This window comes from Pollicipes pollicipes, unplaced genomic scaffold (genome assembly GCF_011947565.3).
Source record: "Pollicipes pollicipes isolate AB1234 unplaced genomic scaffold, Ppol_2.1 Scaffold_7261;HRSCAF=8764_pilon_pilon_pilon, whole genome shotgun sequence".
Taxonomy (NCBI): domain Eukaryota; kingdom Metazoa; phylum Arthropoda; class Thecostraca; order Pollicipedomorpha; family Pollicipedidae; genus Pollicipes; species Pollicipes pollicipes.
Window position 1 is genome coordinate 23,820,006 of NW_023597054.1, and position 21,962 is coordinate 23,841,967.

The 21,962-nt window shown below is 52.3% G+C and overlaps 1 protein-coding gene across 2 annotated transcripts; it reads left to right on the forward strand.

Moving 5' to 3' along the window:
- Positions 1–299: 299 nt before the first annotated feature.
- On the forward strand, positions 300–9,260 carry LOC119111999 (uncharacterized). 2 transcript variants are annotated; one of them, XR_005095655.1, is made up of 2 exons: positions 300–440; positions 8,576–9,260. XR_005095655.1 is itself a non-coding variant. In XM_037235927.1 (2 exons), exon 1 carries the CDS (start codon positions 4,888–4,890, stop codon positions 8,032–8,034), a length of 3,147 nt encoding a protein of 1,048 aa, XP_037091822.1. In that variant the 5' UTR covers positions 4,368–4,887; the 3' UTR covers positions 8,035–8,283; positions 8,576–9,260. The 2 variants fall into 2 exon arrangements, 1 of the variants encoding a protein (XP_037091822.1); XM_037235927.1 differs by lacking the exon at positions 300–440 and adding an exon at positions 4,368–8,283.
- Positions 9,261–21,962: the final 12,702 nt, after the last annotated feature.

A 21,962-nucleotide genomic window follows, 5' to 3' on the forward strand; every position in this document is an offset into this window, starting at 1 on the left:
GGCGTGGCTGCGACAGTAGTAACGTACGTCAGCTGTTGTATGTTAACATGTAGTCTCTATAGAGACTGCCGCCGGACATGGCGCATGACGCTTGACAGCGGCTGCGAGCGTACACTTGACGTCAGCCGTTCCTCGTGACGCAAAGCCGAAAGTGGGCAGGTCGGGTTGGGCGCGGTGTCTTCTGGTCTCAGAGGGTCGCTCTGCCCGCCCGAGGACGGCGCCGACAAGACTGGTCGTCCTGCTTCAGTGAGAAGTGGACCGCGTGCACTCGACTGTGGCCCCCGCCCTGTGCGCAGGTGGTGGAGGACGGCTACGAGTTCTTCGCCAAGCGGCAGCTGGTGACGCTGTTCTCGGCGCCTAACTACTGCGGCGAGTTCGACAACGCCGGCGCTCTGATGTCTGTGGACGAGACGCTCATGTGCTCCTTCCAGATCCTCAAGGTGGGTGGAGACGCGCGCGACGCCGCCCACCGCCGCCAGCGCCTGGTTTGGCCGCACCGGCGATGACACCGACGCTAAGCGTGCTCACACGTCCTGTGTGTATGTGTGTGGCGGGTGTGCGCGCGTGTGGTTCTTTGCGCGCCGCTCGTGTCCACGAAAGCACAGCCAAAACTCGCACAGAGTGTCTGTGTGGTCACGAAGTGTGCATTTAGTCCCGAGTTCAAGTGCGCTGCTTGGATTCTGCTGAATGAAAGAGCACTGACATTATGTGTCGCAAGTAACAGTAGGGGCTGGAACACGCACGTTTTGAGCCTCTCGCTGCTTGTTAGCTGGCTGTCAACCATCTGGCTTGAACGCTCACTCCTGCCTTCCTCTAGTAGATTTGTCCTGTCTACTTCGAGGATGTTTGCATGTGGCGAGTGGAGCATGCGACTGCGGACTATTGACATCGAGCTCACCCGCCGCGCTCTTAGGCTGCCGCTATACATCTACAAGCTCTAGGAGGCGTCGGGCAATCTAAGGAGCTAAGGGCCGTTGGCGGCTGCACATGTGCTTAGCTGGGTTTTGTTATGCTTGCGCATGCGGGTAATTAGGGATGGGGGAGGATATTTGCGGGATGACGGAGAGGCGGAAGGTGAACTGAGCGCTCGCTGTTGAGCTGCGCAAGTTGTGGTATGCCTTCGAGTTGTGATTCGGCAACTGATGTGGCTGGCTGGCGGCCTCAGTTGCGACAGTTGGCGGCCGGGGCCGGGCGGCGCTGGCGGTCAGCCCCGCGGGCGGGTGCGAGTGCGGGCCGGCCGGCCGGCCCGGGCAGGCTGGCTGCGGGCCGCAGGGAGCGCTGGCCAGAAGCGACATTCTGAGCAAGAGCGGGCGGCAGAGGGCCGCCGACCGCTGCCGTCAAGTTGTCGGCCGGTCCGTTAGAGCTCGTATTCTCTCTGCGTCTCGTGGTCCTGTCTTAAATAAGCCGGGATCTCAGCACTGAAACAGGATCACTGAGGGGAAAGGCGGTCCAAGCTGATCCAGCATCGGGCAAAAGATACCAAGTGTGGTTATCGGTGTGTGTGCATGTGCTTGCATCAGTTTTGTGTCATTTCATATTTCCTTCGCTGCTGTCGCCATTAACACAGGTTTTAATTTGGAAGCGTCGAACCGCTCCACCTTCCTCACCGGCCGAGGAATGGGGGCGGGAGGTTCTAGTGATTAACATATTGAGCTTCCTGCTTGCGGTGCGGGTTCGAATCTGGGTTTCGATATGGACCCAAAAAGTAGACATCTCCGTAGTCGCCGGCATTTTTAAAAGGGCTCGCGACGATGGTATGCTATGCTCGTTCTGCACGTAAGTGATCAACTGCGCGTCTGTTTGTGTCACGCGTTTAGCCCACCTTGGGCATACTGGAGATACAGTTGGATCGGGGTGGGGGGGGGGGGGGAGAAGGGGGGAGGACGAGGGGCATGAAAGGTAACTGAATTCACTGTTCGCAATTTTGTTGCTCGCGCTTAATGGTGTTCCTGGATGTTTTGGTGGGCTTGTTACCTTACTTTCGAAATCATTTATTCATTCAAACAATTTCATTCATGATCGATGTAAAAGGTATTCATTCTAGGCCTAGTTTCTTGCCTCCAATGGAATTGGTATAATCAAGTAGTGGTTTGCTATGATGACGATAACTTTTTTGGCTGCGCTGGATCGCCTGGTATCTAGGAGGACTACGATCGACTCACTTTCCAAATGACATTACAAGGCGGCTGCTTATACATGTGACCAGCTTACGGCCAGCTCCACACAGAAAGTGGCTCCTCTCCGTGATGTCGCTACCCTGACCCTTTGCTACCTTCCAGTCGTTTTTCTGTTCTTGCTTTGAACTACTACTTTTCCAATGCATTTCGCGGAGGACGATGACGTGCCAGACTCGAGACTGCAGCTCCAGTCTTCCCGCGACAGGGATGTGTAGAGTGTGATGGACTAGATCTCCGTGCTCTGGATGCTTTGGCATGCTCTGTTGTTCTTAGGCCGACCAGCCAGGTAGCTATCCATTCTGTTCGTGTGTCTAATGTGCCAACATGCACCGGTGGCTGAGCTTGTAACCACTCCGTCCACTGGTGTATAGCCAATCTGATTTTCCGCTGCTGAATGACATTTTTGAGTGGTCACGATCTCTTCTGTTCTCCCATTTCTCAACTACCGTCGTGACATCTGAAACAGTGCAACGGATAAAATGTGGATACGGCGCACAACTGGGCGAAGAAAAACGCGAACCGAAGTTTGTGTAGTCCTCTCAGTGTCATGGAAGATATCTATCAGTATCTTAATTCTGATCTTTTAAGCTTGTCCAACTTGCGTAAAGATGTTAAAACAACTTGTCCTTATCCTTGATACAGAAAGACCGTAACCTCGTGGTTTTTTGGCATGAGTTCAAAGTTCTTGTGTTGAGTCCACGACCCTCAGATACCAAGAGGTACTAGTTTTACGACGTTGTGGTGCTAAATGATTATTACGTTGCCGGTCAATACGATTGTTGTTCCGGCATTGCGACGTCGTGATACGACGTTGTGGTGCTAAATGATTATTACGTTGCCGGTCAATACGATTGTTGTTCAGCATTACGACGTCGTGCAATTAGTACCTCGTACTATGTAGAAAGGTCGTTAATTCAGCATAAGAACTTTGAACTAGTCTTGTCGGTTTATTTCTTTCCGTGCCACCAGTGCCTGTTTTTTCTCACGAAACTGGATGCAATAAAACATACATTAAGAAAACAAAAAAAATATTGAAAGATAAACTACAACACAATACGTTGCATAGAGATACATGCATACAGTATAAAACATACATTGCATACATGAAATGCATACATACCTCGCATACAATCCATCGAAAAAATACATTAACTTTATAAAAAAGCTTTCGTAGATCAGATAATTCATTTACCGTACACTCACATTACAAACGTTATGCTCCTGCATGGCAAATGTTGACTCTGCCGCAAACCGGAATGTGTGGCATTCGGCCATAGTGCCGTATGCGCGACAATATGACTCGTTGGGTACGAGACCATCTGAGGCAGGCCCCGTCATGTCCACATCTCAAATATTACACAGATGGCAACGGCCGCCACGTGGAAGTCTGAGAAGCGATCCAGTTGCACGAGCAGCAACGAGGCTAAGTTAGCAATCCTAGCTACATAAATATATTCCCGGAAAAAAAGTCCGCAGCAGTTAACATCGCGGTGTTTCGGTTAGGAAGTGTAACGGCGGCAACCTGACCGCTACGCGGTGTGACGAACTTTTTTTGTTGCTTTGCGCTTCGTTTTTGTTGTTTCGCGCCCGGTACGTAACGTGCAGCGAATGTTTTCCAAGCCCACCGGTTAATAAGGGCACAGCTGCATTCGTTGTTTGCAAAAACAGAGGATAGTTGTTTCAGCACAGGCATAATTATATTACGCTGCGTATTCGCTTCATGAAGTTGAATGCGTAGTCATTTCAACCTACTTTCACGTGGAAGTGGTGGAGGCCCAACTGCTGGCTTCGCCATGGCCTGCAGGTGATACTATGGCCGCTGTAGTCGCCGGCGCTCCATGAAAAGATTCGCGACCACGTGCACCACTTCCTTTTACAGCATGAAATGCTGCTAGGAAGTGATGTATCTGTCATGAAATGACGTATTGCGTGTAACTTTAAATCCATTACAAAAAAATATATTTGCACCACTTAAAGGATTGGACATAGCAGGAAATCGTGTGTTGGTATACAGGAAGCTTGGACGCGCTGTCTTTCATGCTGAAAGAAAAGTTGTCTGCTTGGCAACAGTTGCACATTCGTGGCCTTGACGGGGCCTCAATGGGAGACGAGCACCGTCATGGGGTGCTTCTATTCTGGCATGTTTTACTCCATGGTTATGCTATATAATGACTTATTAATTGGTATGCTATATTATGGTCAGTTTGACCAACAGATCGAATTGGCTGATGAGGTGGCCAGTGACAAGGTGCAAAAGTGTCAATACTTGGACCGTTCAGGGTTTATAGTGACATTAAAATTATGGTGCCCTGCTGGGATAAAAAGTGACAGCCCAATCCCTTCCCATTATTTTTTGTCTGGAAGTGATCGAGCACGCCAGCCATTGGTCGAGAATATTACCGCGACTCTCTCGTGAACGATCAGGAGTCGCGTGTGGGACGTCTTGGTTCAGACCGCTCCTCGGCGTCACCAGGGCGACTGCCACGGGCCGTGGGGCATATTACGTGCGGCATTCGTAAAACTACGCGTACACGCAGCAAAGCTTGCACCAAGAAAATCAGATTGGCTGGTACAAATATGGCAAGGGAAATATATCTGCAGCCATTTAAACCCTCAGCTATCGTTTTTCCTAACGTGACACCCATGGCCACCGTTGATACTCCAGATCCTCTGTACAGTCGAAAAACATCCTATCCGGAACAAAAACTAAATGGGGTTTTACTTTCTGCAGCCGAATGGAGAAATTTACGAGTTCCCTCCGAGAAAAGACGCCCTGCTGCAGACTGGCCAGCCTGAAGCGCCCACCACGCGTGGCGAAGACCTTCAGAGTCCACCGGAGATCAAGGCGGACAGCTCGTCGAACTTGAGCGGCGCTGCTCGGACGGGGAAGCACCAGATCGACGTGCTGGAGGAAGTGGACAAGTTCAGTCGTGAACTGTCCGCCATCTTGGGCGAGAGCACGCTCCAGGGCGACGGCGAGGCCCCACGGGAGGGCGGCCGCGGCGGCCTCTGGAACGCCGATCCCCCGGCCAAGGCTCGGGTACTCTCGGGGGACTTTGAGGACGGCGAACCTGCTCGTGCCACCACCGACGGCCTGCGGCGAGGGCAGGACGAGGCGATGCTGGAGCTGCTAGAGCCGCACCCCCGTGATCGGGCGGCCGAGAGCCCCGAGAGCCGGCCGTATTTCCGTGGTCACTCCACCCGGTCTCCTGAGGAGGCTGCTCGAGAAGTCACACGACAAGATTCCGTGGAGCAAATGCTGGACATTTTTAAAGAGCGCAGTAAACAAGCCTTGCCGTACAAAGAAGTGAGACCAGGCGCTGCGGCCGTTACCGACAGCTGGGAAGACTCTGAAGATGAGGAGCGAAGAGTTGTCTCGAACATATCCGTGCGTGAACAGTTCCACGAGCTGCTGGACGCGCCGGGCAGTGAGGTGAAGACGGTTTCGGTGGTGGACAGTTCGTCGGCGGCCCGCAGCCGACAGGTGGTGATGGATCAGCGGTTTGGCTTAGTAGTCAGCAGGTCCGCCACCAATGATTGGGATGATGAAGAGGAGCGGCCGTCGCCTCCTCGCGTGGAGCACGAGCTGCAGTCTCTCACAGGGGCGTCTCCAGGCGGGGACGGGGTGGACATGGGGGCGTCGCCTACCCACATTGTTCACCCTCTTGACCTAGATGATTTGGTCGATCCCGCGGGCCCTGAACGAGATGTGTCTATCCGAAAAACGAGTGAAGAGAGACATGTGGAAATGGCGCATCACCAAAGCGCCAGCGCAACCGCGAGAGGTGACGAGAGTGGCGCGAGGAGCTCTAGAGCTTCCCAACAGCGCAGATTTGGAGAGGAACGAGGAGTGAAGCGCAGCAGGAGCCCGCATGGGTTTTCGGGCGAAATCAAATCGAGGAGATTGCTGTCACCTCATAGAAGTACGAGGGAGAGAGGGGATTGTCATAGCGCTTCGCGTGGAAGATCAAGGGACAGAGAGAACGTCCACTCAGCTCGTGTCAGATCCAGAGACAAGTTTAGCTCCAGTCACTCGCCTCACAGGAAACCAAGAGAAAGAGAGGGCCGACCCCACTCCTCTCAAAGAAGATCCAGAGACAGAGAGAGGTCCCTTGAAAGTCGATCGTTGCGGCCTCGTGACAAGTCGCCGAGGCCTCGAAGGCCGCACGACGACGTGCATAAAGGGCTCGCAAATCGCCTGCTGGATCTTACAGGCGGCGCGGGCCCGCGCGCGCGCCCCCGGTCGCTGGAGAACACCACCAGCCCGCATTCCCGTCACAGCCCGACGCACCGGCAACGCCACCGGGACGAGGTTGGACGGTGTGGCGGCAGGGACGGCCTCGGGAGGACGCGGCCCGACCGCGACGGATTGGAGAGGGTGCGGCCCGACCGCGACGGCCTGGAGAGGATGTGGTCCGACCGCGACGGCGTGGAGAGGGTGCGTCCCGACCGTGACGGCTTGGAGAGGGTGCGGTCCGACCGTGACGGCTTGGAGAGGGTGCGGTCCGACTGCGACAGCCCGGAGAGGACGCACCTGGACCGCCACCGGTACGACCAGCCGCTGCCGACACGCGACAGGTCCGCGCACCGAGATGACCGGCAGCGCCGCCAGCGGTGGGACGGCACGATCAGGACAGACAAATACCACTGGAGCAAGAGTGAGGCCGACGACCCGCTGCCCGATTTCAAGGTTGTTGACGAAGTTGCAGCTTCCGACGAAGAAAATGTGGTTCAGGTTTCGGAAGATGTGCCTAGTGATGACAGCATAGATGAAGCAGAATGCGACAATACATACCTGCCACACGAAGACATTGCAGACAACCCCATGGAACAAGACGCGTCACAGAAGCGAAAAATGTTGACTAGAAGGAAACAGATTAAGGTGATGCGACAGATGCATACTGATACCTTTACCGACATACCCATGCAAACGCCACCAAAATCCAGAAGTACCAAATGCCGTGAAATGTTTTATGAGGGCGAAGAAGCTCCAAACGTCTCCAGAGTTGTCGTCATAGCTGACGAAACCATGCGAAACTTGCATCTGCACGACAAGTTCGACCATAGGATAAGATTCTACTGTTTACCCAAACGAAGTCTTCGGGAGTTGGTGGATGTGGCAAACGTCGAACTTTCCAGGAGCCGAAAGCCCGTGTTCCTTCTCATCTGCGGCGGCGGTGATGGCGTATACCAAAACAAGACGGGCGATATGAGCCGGTCTTTCGACGTCATCCGAAGGACGCTGCAGAGTCTGAGCGCGCGCGTCAAGAACCATTCCCGAAACAGTCGCGTTTCGATCGCCCGTGTGCCTCCCCGGGTGAGTCGCGGTGACGTGGTCAAATATGCCAAACAGGTCAACATGCTGATTGACGAGACCAACGCCAAGAATTGCGTGGACAGTGCCAACTTTACCTGGACTGTGTTCGTCAACCAGGTCTTCCGACAAGACTTCTTTCTGGCTGGGGGTCAGCTGCCGGTGCCTATGATCGAAAAGATGTGGTACGAGCTGGTGCTGGCGGTTGTGTTGCCGATACTGGACGAAAAGATCGACGAAGGCATGGGGGAGGGGCACACGCAGCAGGCGTCGGCTGGCGCTGAGGTCGGGCCAGCGGACAGTGGCGAGACCGAGGCAGTCAGCGGTGTCATAGAGGAAGAGTCGGTGGGCAGCAGCAGCGGCAGAGCAGGCGACTGCATCGGACGGAAGATGACTGGTGGAGCCAAGGCTAAGCCTGTCATCGACAGCGAAAGCAAGGTGGTCGGCGTTACCAACGAGGACAAGTCTGAGACCGGTGCCAAGGACAGAAGAAAAACGGCCAAAAGTAGCAGTGAGGAAGGACACATCGGTAGGAGCAAGTGATATTCCGATACGACAGCAAAGACAAATGCGGCGGTAGTGTCAAGGGCAGCCGAGAAAATGTGCCAAGTAGAGAAATTCAGTCATTCATAGCAGCGAGGAAGCATTGGTTACAGTTAGCAAGTAGCTGTGTTTTGCTCTGTGAAAGGGCAGTCATTGATGCAGACATTGGTCTTGAGCTATATGCGGTGTCACGTCTCATGCCTTCCCGTCATGGTGTCCTTGAAGATTGGATGCTTCCGAACAATTGAGGTAGGTCAGTGCGTAAGAACCCTACGTTGTAAAGGCCGCATACACACCACAAACCCAAACCGGTCTTAGAGCATGCCAACTTTCATTCCCTGTTGTCATGGGTTCTTTTTCAGGGTTATTTCTGTGTCCGTCGACAGCCTCTCATTCTGTGCTGTTGCGTGTCAACGGGTGTCCTTTTGTGTATGTGTGAGTCTGTGTGTGTGTGTGTGTGTGTGCGTGTGGTGTATGCGTGTGGCACGTGTTTCCATCTCCGGGGCTCGGTGAATGACGCATGCGTTTTGGCGTTTTGCAGCCCATCGACCGGAAAAAGATCTACGGTGGCATGAACTCTGGACGCCCGGTGACGCCGCCTCGCGGGGGCTTTCAGGGAAACAATAAAAACAAGAAGAAATGAGGGGCGGCCGCCTGCTAGCTCTGTCGTGGACTGCGTGATCGCTCGGTATAGACTCGGTGACGGCCCGTGCGCCTTGTGTAACCAAGTGAAATGTAACTCGGAACGAATTTGTTAGCACCTATACTGGACAGTTTACATGATGCCATTTCTCATGTGCGTTGTACATAATGGCCTCCGTGCGGCGCCTCGCGTTGGTGCGGCGCCTGGGAGGGTTCGTCGGACACGTCGTCCACCGACGGCGGTTTGGTAGGACCTATTTTCTCTCGATTGTTACGGCGAAAAGACTGCGGGGGCAAGTGCGTTGCCGACTTCGATGAAACCGCATTTCATTGTGACGCCGTTTGCGGCAGTATTTTTTATACCCGATAGGTCATGTGTCAGCGGTTTCGGTTACCGGAGATACTGCTTGTAAACGCTCTGACCGTGCGGCGGTACAAATGGTAGCGTCCTTGGTCGTCCCACTTGAAGCATACGTGATTGAAGCCGATTGGACGAAGAATTCCTCCGGAGGAGACACTGTTTTAACATCAGCCCACCCGAGACAGTGCGAAGGAGAGTCCAATAAATGAACCATCGAATCAACGTTCCGTGTGTGCTGTTTGGAAGTAAACGTGTAGTCGCGAGCGAACCTGTGGCGTCTCGTGTCATGAAAGCCTGGCTTGTGTCCAGGTTGGTACCAGACGCAAGCGTGGCAAATGTTGCGACAATGTTACACTGCATGTGTGAGGGTGTGCGGCAAAGGTCCGTTCACCTCAGTTGTGCCGCTCCTGCCCACGCTGTTCTCATGCAGGACCAGCTCTGACCGACGCTCACATGGGTTAACATGCGCCCGGGTGGCCGGTTGAATACCCATCGCTCGATTCGAGCGGTCAATTTAAGCCCCCTGAGATCTTAGATACTAAGAGCTAGAGACACGATATTCACAGGGTGTGTTGGCCTGTAGGCGAACTCACCTGTGTCAAAATTTGGCATTCCGATGTCATGACCTTGGGGTCAGGTAGGTCAAACCAGGCCAAGATCCAAATTGGTATCCAAAGTGCCCCCAGAACCCAGACGCCTGTTCTAAGCAAAAGGTCACGTGCTCATTTCAGGTCAGTGACCTTTTTAACCCTTCGCAGGTCGTGATGGCCAAAGTAATACAAGACTGCTTGGAGTTTTGCAGTTGAATGAGCGTCAAAGATTACTTCTGGGCAGTATGTTCCTAACAAAAAAAATGTTGACGTGAGTCATTTAGGTCACCTATGAGAAGTTCATGGAGGATGTATAACGCGCCTCCTGTTTCCAATTAATTCGAAATGAGCGCCAGAAAGCACCACATACAGTGAGCTCCAGAGCCATGTAGTAGGTTGGTTTTTACGCTGGTCTGAACTTCGTACCTGACCCTAGGTCCATGGAATTCGTTCATTTAACTTTGCTGCCCAAAAAACTCATGTATGGCTTCGTCTAACACTCCGTTGTCGCATCAGATTGGACTGTTCCCCAGAAATTGTCTTCGCTAAATCCATGGCTTGACTGACCTGCCGTGGGTCAGCGACCTTGCAAAGCACATCTAAATTTTTAATGCCAAACGATCCGCTATTCAGTTGTCTACAACTACGGAAAATTTTGCGCAGCTACGCCGCGCCCTTCGGAAACCATGCCAGAAAAACCTGCGGGAGGAGATGTCAATTTGCCCCTCTCATATTCCAGCGCGTGTCAAGGCCTGGGCAGCATTTTCCAATAATGACGCCAAGTGCTGTCGTGTTTCCTGTGGTCCGCGTTTCTAAGTGAGGCACACAACACACCACTATTGCTGGACGCTGCGCTAAACACACTGGGTCATCAAGCCACATTCGTGGTGCGTGTGTGGCGTCTTAATTAATTAGCGCAGTATTCGAAAGCTTATTCTTAACACAATATACGAGTTTTCTGTGACTATCTACGGATCATATTTGAAAGTATTCACGGCTTTTGTGACGGTAGACAATGGCTAGAACACTACGTGGTTTCAACGCCGCCCAGTTCACACGTCGTGGAAACATGATGGTGCACTGGAAACGAGCGCTGTCGAGAGCCTCCGTAGGGCGGCCGCTGTCTGGCCCGCCCTGACCAGGCCGGCCCCGCGCCCCGGTGGCGGGCGGCGCACTTGCGTTATCAAGTCTCGGCCTGCGTCGCTATCGAAGACGCGGCGCCTCGGACCGGCTGCCGTCTGGCGGCAGCGCGGGCGGACGCTGGCAGACGCGCCGCGGCTCCGGCGACGTGACGTATCTCGTCGTCTGCGCTCCCGCGCCGACGGCCATCAGCGTCCGGCGATGACCAGCAGGAAGTGGCGGCCGCCCAAGCGGTACCCCGAGGACGCCGCGTCGATTAGCAGGCGAGAGCACTGCGCCCGTGGTCCCCCCACATGTCGGCACCTCCTGCACGGCATGGTCGGACGTGATGTGGCCGCGGTAGGACAGAGCCGGGCAGGCAACACTTGCCCGCGGGGTTGGAAAGTGCGGTGAATACGCCATCGCGTACGCGGTCATGCAGTACTCGACACGACTTGCCGCCGAAATGGTGGCAGGCGCTGAGTCCCTGCTTGGGCACTGGCTATTTGGTAGAGTGGAGCGTTCGGATTCTAGGTATTGTAACAGGCAGCCAGGTATTCGCATTCTGCGCGCATTAAATGCTGCATAATATTGTGCAACACGCGGTGCCAATTTGATAAGTTTGATTTTTGGACCCAGTCGACAGCGTTTAAAGGGGAAGTGGCCTCTTAATGCAGAAAAGGGTCTTTTGAATTGATCTATTTCTCTCTAGCTCAGATCTGGGACCTCCATGATCTGCAGTTATATAATATATGGGTAGCCTTGACTTTCTTTGTTTGGGACAGGAGCCTCACAAAAGTTTTGAGGGGCAAAACATATTCTTACTTCCCTGCCGGCAGACAAAGGCCCCCCCCCTGCTGTGCTACCCCTGACAACAGACGACTCGCCTTGTCTGCTATCTTCAAACGAACCTGATCACGATCACGTGGCACGGAAATGGCATGGCGATAAACCAATGAAAACCGTATACAGTATGGTATGTACGACAACTGTGATATCGAGAGCTAAGTCGGCCAAGGTAAGTTTCGCTCTGGCAAAAGCGTTAAGTTCCCTTCGACGGTCCGTCGGTCAGTCAGTCGACGGTCCCTTTGGCCAGGGTCTTCTCGACTTGGAGAAACGGTGCCAAGACCTAACATGGCTCACCGAGCAGGAGACGAAAAACGCCCTGGCGACAAAAAGCCTCGCCACTGATAATATGGCATTGAAGCTTCTGGAGAGACAGCGGGAGAGCTGTCACGAGGCAAGTCGGATCAGTTTTCGATCATAAAACCAAGTGGAGCTATCTCAAGCAGTTTACCCGTAGTATAGTTCCCCGGCATCGCCGGCCACGCCGCTAGTTCGAGAATAAAGATGACAATGTCTTACTTGCATGCTTGAAACGAAGCATTTGCACTGGGCTCAGTCCGCTGTAATATTTTGACGTTCGGCGAACGAACGACGGCTTTCCTGGGCTGACCTTGAGCTTTACTCTGTAACCCGGTGCCCTCCCAATCCGCGACTCAGATGAGCATTATACCAGGGCAGGCATTCATTTGGAAATTATAATGCGTGCAAGCAAATTGGAATGCATAGAACACTCCAGTGCAGCTGCATCTATAGCTCATGGGTGTTGAATTGTATTCTTTTGGGTGGGTCACTGCCCCCTCCCCTCATGTTCAATCTGCCCCCCCCCCCCCCTCAACGGTGAGTTTGGGCCCCAACCTCCTGAAGCCCAACTTCATGTAGGACATTACAAATAGAAGCTCGAAATGATATCAAATTTGCAAATCTAAAGAAGGTTTCTCCTTATTGTTTCACAGCTAGAAGGACCAAAGAAAATGCAAATTGCGATATCATGTTCAGTTTAGTGCACCTGACTCAGTCACACTTTTAAAGCTCCATGGTCGTTACCTGAGTTTGTTCTGTTTTTCCTGCATGCTGCATGTTTTTAACTACGCGATTATGTCTACGGCTGACTATGGTCTATTTTTGTCCTATTGTGGGAGTGTTTTGGCACCATTCAGCGTTGTTTAAATGACGCAGATCGCAGCAGGTTGCGTTGTTTTGCTACTACGTCTTATCAGAAAATGAAGACGAGGCGTTTCAGGTTATCAGCCGTCTTCATTCGGAGGAACCCTTGAAACGTGTCGACCCTCACTTCAACGTGAATATTCGATGGAACAGTTGTAAAAACCTGACCTGATGATGCTGATTGCAGCAGATGACTGATGCAGATCGCAGCAGGTTGCGTTGCTTTGCTACCACGTCTTATCAGAAAATGAAGACAAGGCGTTTCAGGTTATCAGCCGTCTTCATTCGGAGGAACCCTTGAAACATGTCGACCTTCACTTCAACGCGAATATTCGATGGAGCAGTTGTAAAAACCTGACCATCGACACCAGTCGACCAAACCGATAGCGATAATCCTCCGACCATAACCACCAACACAAGCCGTGTCGAACATGCCTAATGGGAGTGATGCACCTGCATCCCGTCTTGCGGCAATCAGCCGCGATTTCCATGAAAGACATGTTTAGTCGCGCAAATCAACTTGCACTTTTTGCTTCCGAATCCGTACATGCTCAACGTCCGCATAACAACAACAAAAGCCACATAACACCGGCTATGCGTCGATTACCGAAACCTGGTTTCGACGATCGACGCCAAACAAAATTGTAATGATGCCCAACAGTACCAGCTTTCGCCGAATCAGAGCAAGCAAACATATTGGACAAGGGCCGTGTTGTCCTATTCTGTTTGGGGGTACTTCAACTCCATAACGTCACTGAGAGGACATTGGTCAGTTCCGGTAATAACCCTGGTTTTCGGTGTATTTGGTGCTAGTTTTTCCCGCTCGGTCTCACCAATCCAATTGTGCAAATCCACACGCCTATGATGGAGTTTTAACACGCGCTCGGGTGAGGGTCAAGTTGCCCCCCTCCCGAAGGTTTTCCGGAATGATTTCCGAACGCCGCGACGTATCGGCGCCAAATTTGACATAGCTGTAGACAATGGAATAGCGGGCTGTCTGGCTCAAAAATTCAAATATTCCACGTGAGGTCGCTGACTTATGACAGGTCAAAGTCAGGCCACTGTTTCAGCGGAGGGAATTTCTAGGGAATCTGAATTCAATCTGAGCCAACAACGGAGTGTTAGACGAAGCCGCACATCTCTGCGATACTGTCCTAGGCAGCACAACAATTGAATGAACAAATTACATTGACCTATGGTCAGGTATGAAGGTCATTTCAAGGTCAAAACCAACCTGTTTTATTACGCTAGGACTTGCTGTATGGGGTAGTTTCTGGTGCTCATATCAAATTTATTGATATCAGGAACGGCACGGACCTTCCATGGACTTCTTAACGGTCAGAATAGGTCACTGACCTAAAATGATCCAGGTCAGCATTTTGTTTTTAAGAACATACTGACTGGTATAATCTTTATTGCTTATTCAAATGCAAAACTCAGAACAGTTTTGTGCGATTTTGGTCACCACGACCTTCAAAAGGTCAAGCAAGGTCAATGGCATTTAATGAGCGTGCAACTTTTTGGTTAGAACGGTTATCTAGGTTTTAGGGCCCTTTGGAGACCAACCTGGAATTCAACCTTTTTTACCTTAGTTGACCCGAAGGTCAATCTAGGAACCTCAAACATTGAACTGAGTGAGTTGACGTACAGGTCAACACACCCTGTGAATTTGGTGTCTCTAGCTCTCTTAATTTCTGTGATCTAAGGGGGGTCAAATTGACCCCCACTCGAGCGAACGGTATCCAACCGTCCACCCAGGTGCGTGTTAACGATCGCGACACGCGGAAGATTCGTCACCAGGTTATACTCCGGGGTCAACTCTGGGACTTAGGCAATGAGTGGCTCCAGTGTCGGTCAGGTGGCAGTCGGCTTGGGACAGTGTTCGAGGGGTCCGCTGAGGAACCGAAGGGTCCCTCGGAGTCGGGACCGATGATCAAGTGCCCGATTGGAGGGCGCGAAGGCAGGGTCGGGCCATGAAATGTCAGTAAGCCCAAGGTAACTTTGCACCGACTGGGGACACTCTGAGACAGTGCGAGTTTCTTTTTCGGTCACAGACCACCAACACCGAACAGTCGGCTCCGTGTCGGTCTGAGCCCTGGGGGCCCATTTCCCAAGCAGGGACAAGGTCAGAATCCGCGATTTGCATTGATCAATACCCCTGAAGCGATGAGGGCTTCTTTGTTTGTCAGAGACCCATAGTGCCAAATGTTTGCAAGGGGCCTCGAGTCGGCCAAGGTAACGTATTGGGCGGGGACAGGAACGGGACCCGAAAAGCCAGGGGCCTCTTGCGTTGGTCGAGGCCCTCTGGCAATGAAAGTGGAGATGAGAGTTAACGCTGTGAGTCCACAACACGACAATGGACGGCTCTTTGTCAGGCAAGGCCCCAGTACCGAACGGAGGGCTCTCCATCCCATTTCAGCCAGGGGCCGGTTACTTATGCTGAGCTGCAGTCTCTATGCCAATTATTGGACACCTGTGATGACGAGGGATCTTTTGCATCAATGAAGGCCCCTGCGTCCTTTTGGGAACAAATGGCCTGGTCAGGGGGCCTCCGGCGTCACGTTGGCGACCATGTATGATGTATCCCCTCTAGGGTTTCTTTACTGACCAGGGCATCCCGCCTCCGTGTCGCCGGCAGGACAGCCGGCAGGCACCCCACGCTGTAAACGAATAGCCCTGGAGCCCCTGACCGGAAAAAATAGTGTACCCCTATTGATCTATCCGCTAGGTCCCTTGCCCGGAAAAGGGGATTCCTTAGTGTTCAACACGGCAGCTCACAATGGGATCAAAAATAAAAAAGGCCAACATAAACAAGGCGTCTATCCGTACTCAGGATCGCCATGTGAAACAAATTGCATTCAACAATTTTGGGCCTGCGGGCTGGCAATCTCAGGAGCAAGAACACCACGGTCAGGGTTGACTTCTCCATGAGACCGGGCGGTATTGGCCACTGCAGCAAACACCGGGCGGCATGGGCGCTGCATGACCTACAGCAGTCGATGCGCCCTAAAACCCCAAATCATCATCATCAAACACCGGGCGGCGAGCGCCTGGCGCCCGAGGCCAGCCATCGTGGAATAATGCTTCAAGTCTCTTTTAAGACTAATTCGAGCCGTTCAAAAATTGACTGCGATGCAAATTTAATTTGGATGATTTTGAGCTGATACTCGAAGAGATAAACAGCAACAGCACCATGAAAACAGAGGTTCGACATTTACATGTCTAGTTCTACGTTCAGATTCGTGCAACGGCTCGCGGTGCCATGAATGCTAATCCGTTTATGTAATAAATCTGCAAATTGCACTGGTGGAACATACTCCCGAATACTCTCTAAGCGTTCCAGTTGACATTCTGAAGCGTTCGAGCCTCCTTTTTCAGAAACGTCGTTTTTGTTCGTCTGTTAGCCATCGTCAAATGTTAAACGCAGAACCGACGCCGGAGGCCTTCGTAGACTGCAACGCCACCGCAGGCCTCCGGAGACTCGATTCTGAACAAAGTTGAGAATTCTGAGACAAAAACATGTCGATGTAAATGCAGATTTACAGCCCTATTTTGATCCAAGATCTACGCTCACGATGTCCCTGCACAGCCCAGAAAAATATCGGCGCAGCCCCCGAGTGCTATTGGCTTAGAAAGAGTCCACTGAAGCATTTTATAAGCTGGCACCGGTGTGCTTCCTTCAGGTTATGGACTTCAAAATACCAACAGTGCTGTATCTATTGGTGATTCCAAGCTTTTAAGACGGGCAAGGCCCCCTCGAAACCCAGTGGGTCATATCCGGTTACTTCTTGTTTTGGGTGGGGGCCTTTTACCAGCGGAGGAGGGCTTCGTACAACCCTGTATGCCCCCCCCCCCCCCCAATTACCAAAACTCTGGCTGTGTCCTTGCGTGGGTACGCTCCTTGAGCACCGAATATGCGTACGCAAGTATCATCGCATGGTAACTGAAGAGCCAGCTCACCCAGTAACGCTATTACGATCAACCTGCATTACGCATGCCTTGATATGACAGACGACGTATGTTACGGATGACGGATATGACGGATGTTTCATTTTTCACATGCTCGAAGTGAAACGGGTGAGGGCTGCTTTCCCTTCAGAGGCCTAACAGCTGGAACAGTGTCACCCAGACGTACAGTTGGCTTGCATTTCGTCCTTATTTAAAAGAACGGGGGAAAATGATCAACAGAAGGGCATCTACTTACGCGTATACGCGGAAAGCTTGGAGACCATGTTCTTTGATTATGCGATGGGAACATAATTAACAATATTTTCCATGAATTTTTCAGCAAAAACACGCGCTCGAGTGGGGGTTAAGTTGATCCCCCGAAGGTTTTTTGGAGTGGTTTGCGAACGACGCGGCGTAGCCGCGCCAAATTTTGTGTAACTATAGACAACATAATATGAGGATCGTTTGATGTAATGCGTTTAGATGTGCATTGTAAGGCCGCCGACCTACGGCAGGTGAAAGTCAGGACATTGATTCAGGGAAGTCAATGTGTAGAGAATCGTTCATTCTGATGCAACAACGGAGTGTTAGCCGAAGCCAGACATCTCTGGGATATTTCATTAGGCAACGGAGCAAATGAATCAACAAGCTCCATTGACCTAGGGACAGGTATAAAGGTCGTACCAAGGGAAAAGCAACCTGCGTTATTACTGCAGGGTATGCTGTATGAGCTAGTTTCTAGTGCTCATATCGAATTGACTGGCCTAAAATGACCCAGGCAAACATTTTGTTTTAGGAGCATACTGTCTAGTGTAATCTTTGTTGCTTATTCAAATGCGAAACTTGGAGTAGTCATGTATGATTGGTCACCATGACCTTCAACAGGTCAAACAAAGTCCCTGACCTTAAATGAGCGTGTGAACCTTTGCTTACAACAGTTATCTAGGTTCTGGGGGCCCTTTGGAGACCAACCTGTAATTTGACCTTTGACCTTATTTGACCCGAAGGTCATGATCTAGGAACTTCAAACGTTGACATAATTGAGTTCACGTACAGACCAACACACCCTGTGGATTTGGTGTCTCTACCTCTCGTAGCTCCTGAGATCTCGGGGGGGGGGGTCAAATTGGCCCTCACCCGAGCGAAGGGTATTCAACCGGTTACCCCGGCGCGTGTTAATATTAACTAAAATACATAAGCCGTATTGATGAAATTTTGATGCATCGAGAACCTGCGTAGCTGTGGGTTATGATAGCCTCATACGCTGTGAACACTGAACACTCTGCTTGTGAATGGATAAATATATGCATAGCAACTCACCAAAGCACATCGTGGTAAGGTACACACCAATTATATTTATCAGTATGTCCGTCCCGGTGGCTCAGTTGGTTACAGCGCCTGCCTCCCGATTCACCCACCCGTGGCGGGGTGGGTTCGAGTCGCTTTAGGCGCTCGTTATTTGCCCTTGACAGGTATGGGTTGTGGCCTGTAGCAGCGGTTGCACTAAAGGTCAGTTGACGTCAGAGGGTAGGACGGACCGTGCCGAGCATTGCGGCACGTTAAGCTTTCGCCACTAAATTCTGCCGTTGCTTGGAATTGCGCGATCGGATGGTAGGGGTCAGGGTCAGGGCTCACACAATAAGCACTGCTTAGCGTGAGCGCTAATCCCAGAAATCCAGCCATTGAAGGGGTTCGGATCAAATTTCTTAAAAAAGTAGGCATGAGAGCGCTGCAACCGCATCCCTTCAATTTAGCTTCAGATGCCTTTTTAAGAAGGTGATGCGGTCTGGGAGGCTCCATGTTTGATTGGCAACGCACATGAGTTTTTATAAAATACGTAAGCATAATATGTATATATATATATATATATATATATATATATATAACTCATAAGCAGAACATAACACATAAAATCCGACAGGTTCTTGGCCCTGTCACCTTATGACGACTTCCACGAATCTGCCCCCCTACCCCCATTTTCAGAAATCGACACCAAAGCCTGCGCAGGACGTGCGCCCTGGCATGTGCAATTGGTACAGTCCGGTCTGTGCATACGCTGTACACTGGTCGGATCCGGTACCAACCAAAAGACTGGACCGCAGAAGACGAATTCCCCGTGGAAGGCGCCTCGTTTTGCACCGAACCGGCTCTATGTGCAGATACAATTGCACATGCGGCGGCGGGGACAGGAGGCTGCGGGACTGCCAGCGCTAGGTGGCCTGGCGGGGCACTGCCTACTGCCGGCTCAGTTGCCGGTGCCGTTGATGTATTGACGGTGCCCCCGGCATGCAGCCGTGATTCGAGCCGCAGAGGGCCGGCGGGGGCACTGCGTCGCGCCGCTCCCGGCGACAGAGGCGGCGCCAGGGCAACACGACAGGGCCGACCCCGGTGGGCGGCGCGCCGGGACAGGCCCCTACTCAGTCCGGTGCCGGCTCTGGCTTCGGGCGCGCGGACGCTGATGTCGCCTGTGGAGTCCAGCGCGGGCGCCGCTATCACCGCTGCGGCGCCCGGCCGGACTATCACCGGACGGCAGACGGCGGCGCGGCCCGCTGTGGGCGCTGACACCGCCGCTGGCCCTGCCCGGCCCCACAAATTGCTCCTGATCATCGCCACACTTGCGAGACGGCCGGACCGCCGCCGGCCGCTCCCCCGGGCGCTGTCACTGTATGTGTGTGCGTGCGCGCGCGTGGGCCGTGTGTCTCACAGTGATCAGCGCGCGCGGGGTGCCGTTGTCAGGGCTCGGCCAGCCGTCGACCGCTAGTGGCCGTGTGTGCAGGTGGTTGGCCGTAGAGACCGTCTGAGGGCAGATGACGGGCCGCCGCGGCCGGTGCGTGGGCGCGAGGGCTAAACCGTGTCCAGTGAAGCGCTTCCAGTCCGGTTGGGCGCGCAGCGGACACCCTATGTAATACATCGCTTGTCTCCTGCCACCATTTGACGAGAAGTGCGTTATCCGGTATAAGTTTTCAGCTTAAACTGTGTTAATGGGTCTATCAGAATACGACGCTATTGGAGCGTGTTCAAGCGCGACATGAGATGCCAGAAGCGTCCACAGTGCGCACGTTTTCGGCTGGGAGAGTCGCCAGGGCGTGATGATTGAGCAGCGGCGCACTTCATCATGGTACGCTGTTCCCACTCCTGCCTAGTATCACAGCCACCGCTTTACTGATAGAGCTTGGTTTCGGACATCGTCTCGGGCAAGTAGTCGGTCCGCGCAGAGCGTGTTTGGTGATATATCCGGACGGCAAGTGGACGGCTCAGCCAGTATCCACCGAGCTGTTGTCTGCAGGGCGTGTTTTTTGATATATCTGGACAGCAAGTGGGCGGCTCCGCCAGCGTCCACCGAGCTGTTGTCTGCACGGGTCTGCCGCGCACTGTGACGAACCGCGGATCGACACCGCCACCGGACGGCCGGCGACATGACCAAGATCCTAGTCACGTAAGTCAGGCGGCAGCAGGACACGGCGCGCACCGGACCGGACCGCACCGGACGGCCGCCGGCTGCCCTGTCGTGGGTGTCGCCACAGGGTGTGCGCCGGGCCGGACCGCCGTCGGCACCCCTGTCAGGGGCGTCGGCTCGGGGTGTGCACCGGACCGGACCGGAACGCACGGCCGCCGGCTCCCCCGTTGGGCGTACCGGGACGACGTGTCTAAATTGATGTGTGGATGCACTGCTGCAGGTGCTGAAGGCTTTTAGTCGGTATGCTTCAGACGTCTGGCCGATCAACGTGGTACGTGCCAGTTACAGTGGAAATACCATTTCCGTCATCCAGTTTGCTTCTTGCAATTCCCCAAACTTTCACCGTCCCTGTCAAAGTGGAAAGTCAGCTGGAAAATCCCACTCTCGGCCGAACAAAATGTCAGTCGATGCTGACTGGACAGTATTCACCACACCTCTTCCTGGAAGGAATTCATAGTTATTGACGAGACGATATGTCACGCGTCAGCGTGGCTGATGCTTCTTTTCGAGTCGCTGCACGCTCGCCGCCCGCTGTATAAGCTCGACCCAAAGGCCAAGGTCAGGCGCCCGCATGGTCCGCCCATCCACTTCCCATGGCAGTTGAGCAGTGTGCCGTTGGTGATGCGAGGAAAGAACTGCTCATAACAAGGGTCTCGGCTTGTACTTGCTCACGTTTGAGTTGGTTAAATGCATTTATTTTTTACTTCGATCCAATATTCGAAAGTCATTTTTATGAGCGGACGTCTTTGAATAAAATCCACCCAGTATTTCATTTCAAACGAAAAATGGACGCAATTTCTTTATTTCAACACCCACGAATGTGCCCGGCATTACCTTCGATCATGACCTCTTCTAAGACACTTTTTATTGGAGACACGATTTTTTGAAATGTAACTGCTCCTACATGCACTTTTTGACCTCCATTTGGTACATTGAAGTAATATTTGTAAATAAGCTATAAATCTGATGTTTTTTTTTTGCATTCAAGCTGCAAAGACAAGAAAACAGCACCAAACAGTGGCCTAAATATAAGTCTTCGGGGCATTGCGCCCCTTAGCACGTGCCTGGGTAGCCGGTTGAATGCACTTCACTCGGTTGGGGGGGGGGGGGGTCAATTTGACACCCTGAAATCTCGGAAACTGGGATAGCTAGAGACACCAAATCCACAGGGTGGATTACTGGTCTGTACGTTAACGTACTTAAGTCATAATTTGTGGTTTCTCGGTCATCGCCTTGAGATCCAATAAGGTCAGACAAAGTCAAACTGTAGATTAGTGTCTTAATTCCCCAGACCTCCTCATGAAGCCGCTGTGAAGCTAGATACCTGTTTTAAGCAAAAGGTCCATGAGTTCACTGATCTCGTTTGACCTTTCCAAAGTCAACGTGACAAAATACTCACGAGATTGTTCCTATTTTGCAGTTCGGATAAGCGTCAGGGTTCACGCTAGGCGGTGTTTTGCTTAAAAATGTTGAACTGGGTTATTTTAGGTCACTGACGTGCTGTGACATTTAGAAAGTGGATGGAACATGTCTGTTGCGGTCCCTGTCATGGTTGAATTCGAAATCCGCACCAGAAACTACTTCATAAAACCAAGCTGTTGAGCAAAGAAGCAAGCTAGTTTTGGCCTTGGTCTGGTCATCACAACTAACTCTAGGTGAATGGAGTTGGTTTTAATTTTATATTCAATTGGTTCATTGCCTACGAAACTATTTCAGATAGGTATGACTTGGTCTAGCACTCCCTTGCGGCATCACATAGAACGATTGCCTACGCCTTTCGGTGACAGCCATGGCCTGACTT

What these genes read in the sequence shown, in the direction of transcription:
- LOC119111999 (XM_037235927.1), top strand. Translation starts at nt 4,888, where the DNA reads ATGGGGTTTTACTTTCTGCAGCCGAATGGAGAAATTTACGAGTTCCCT.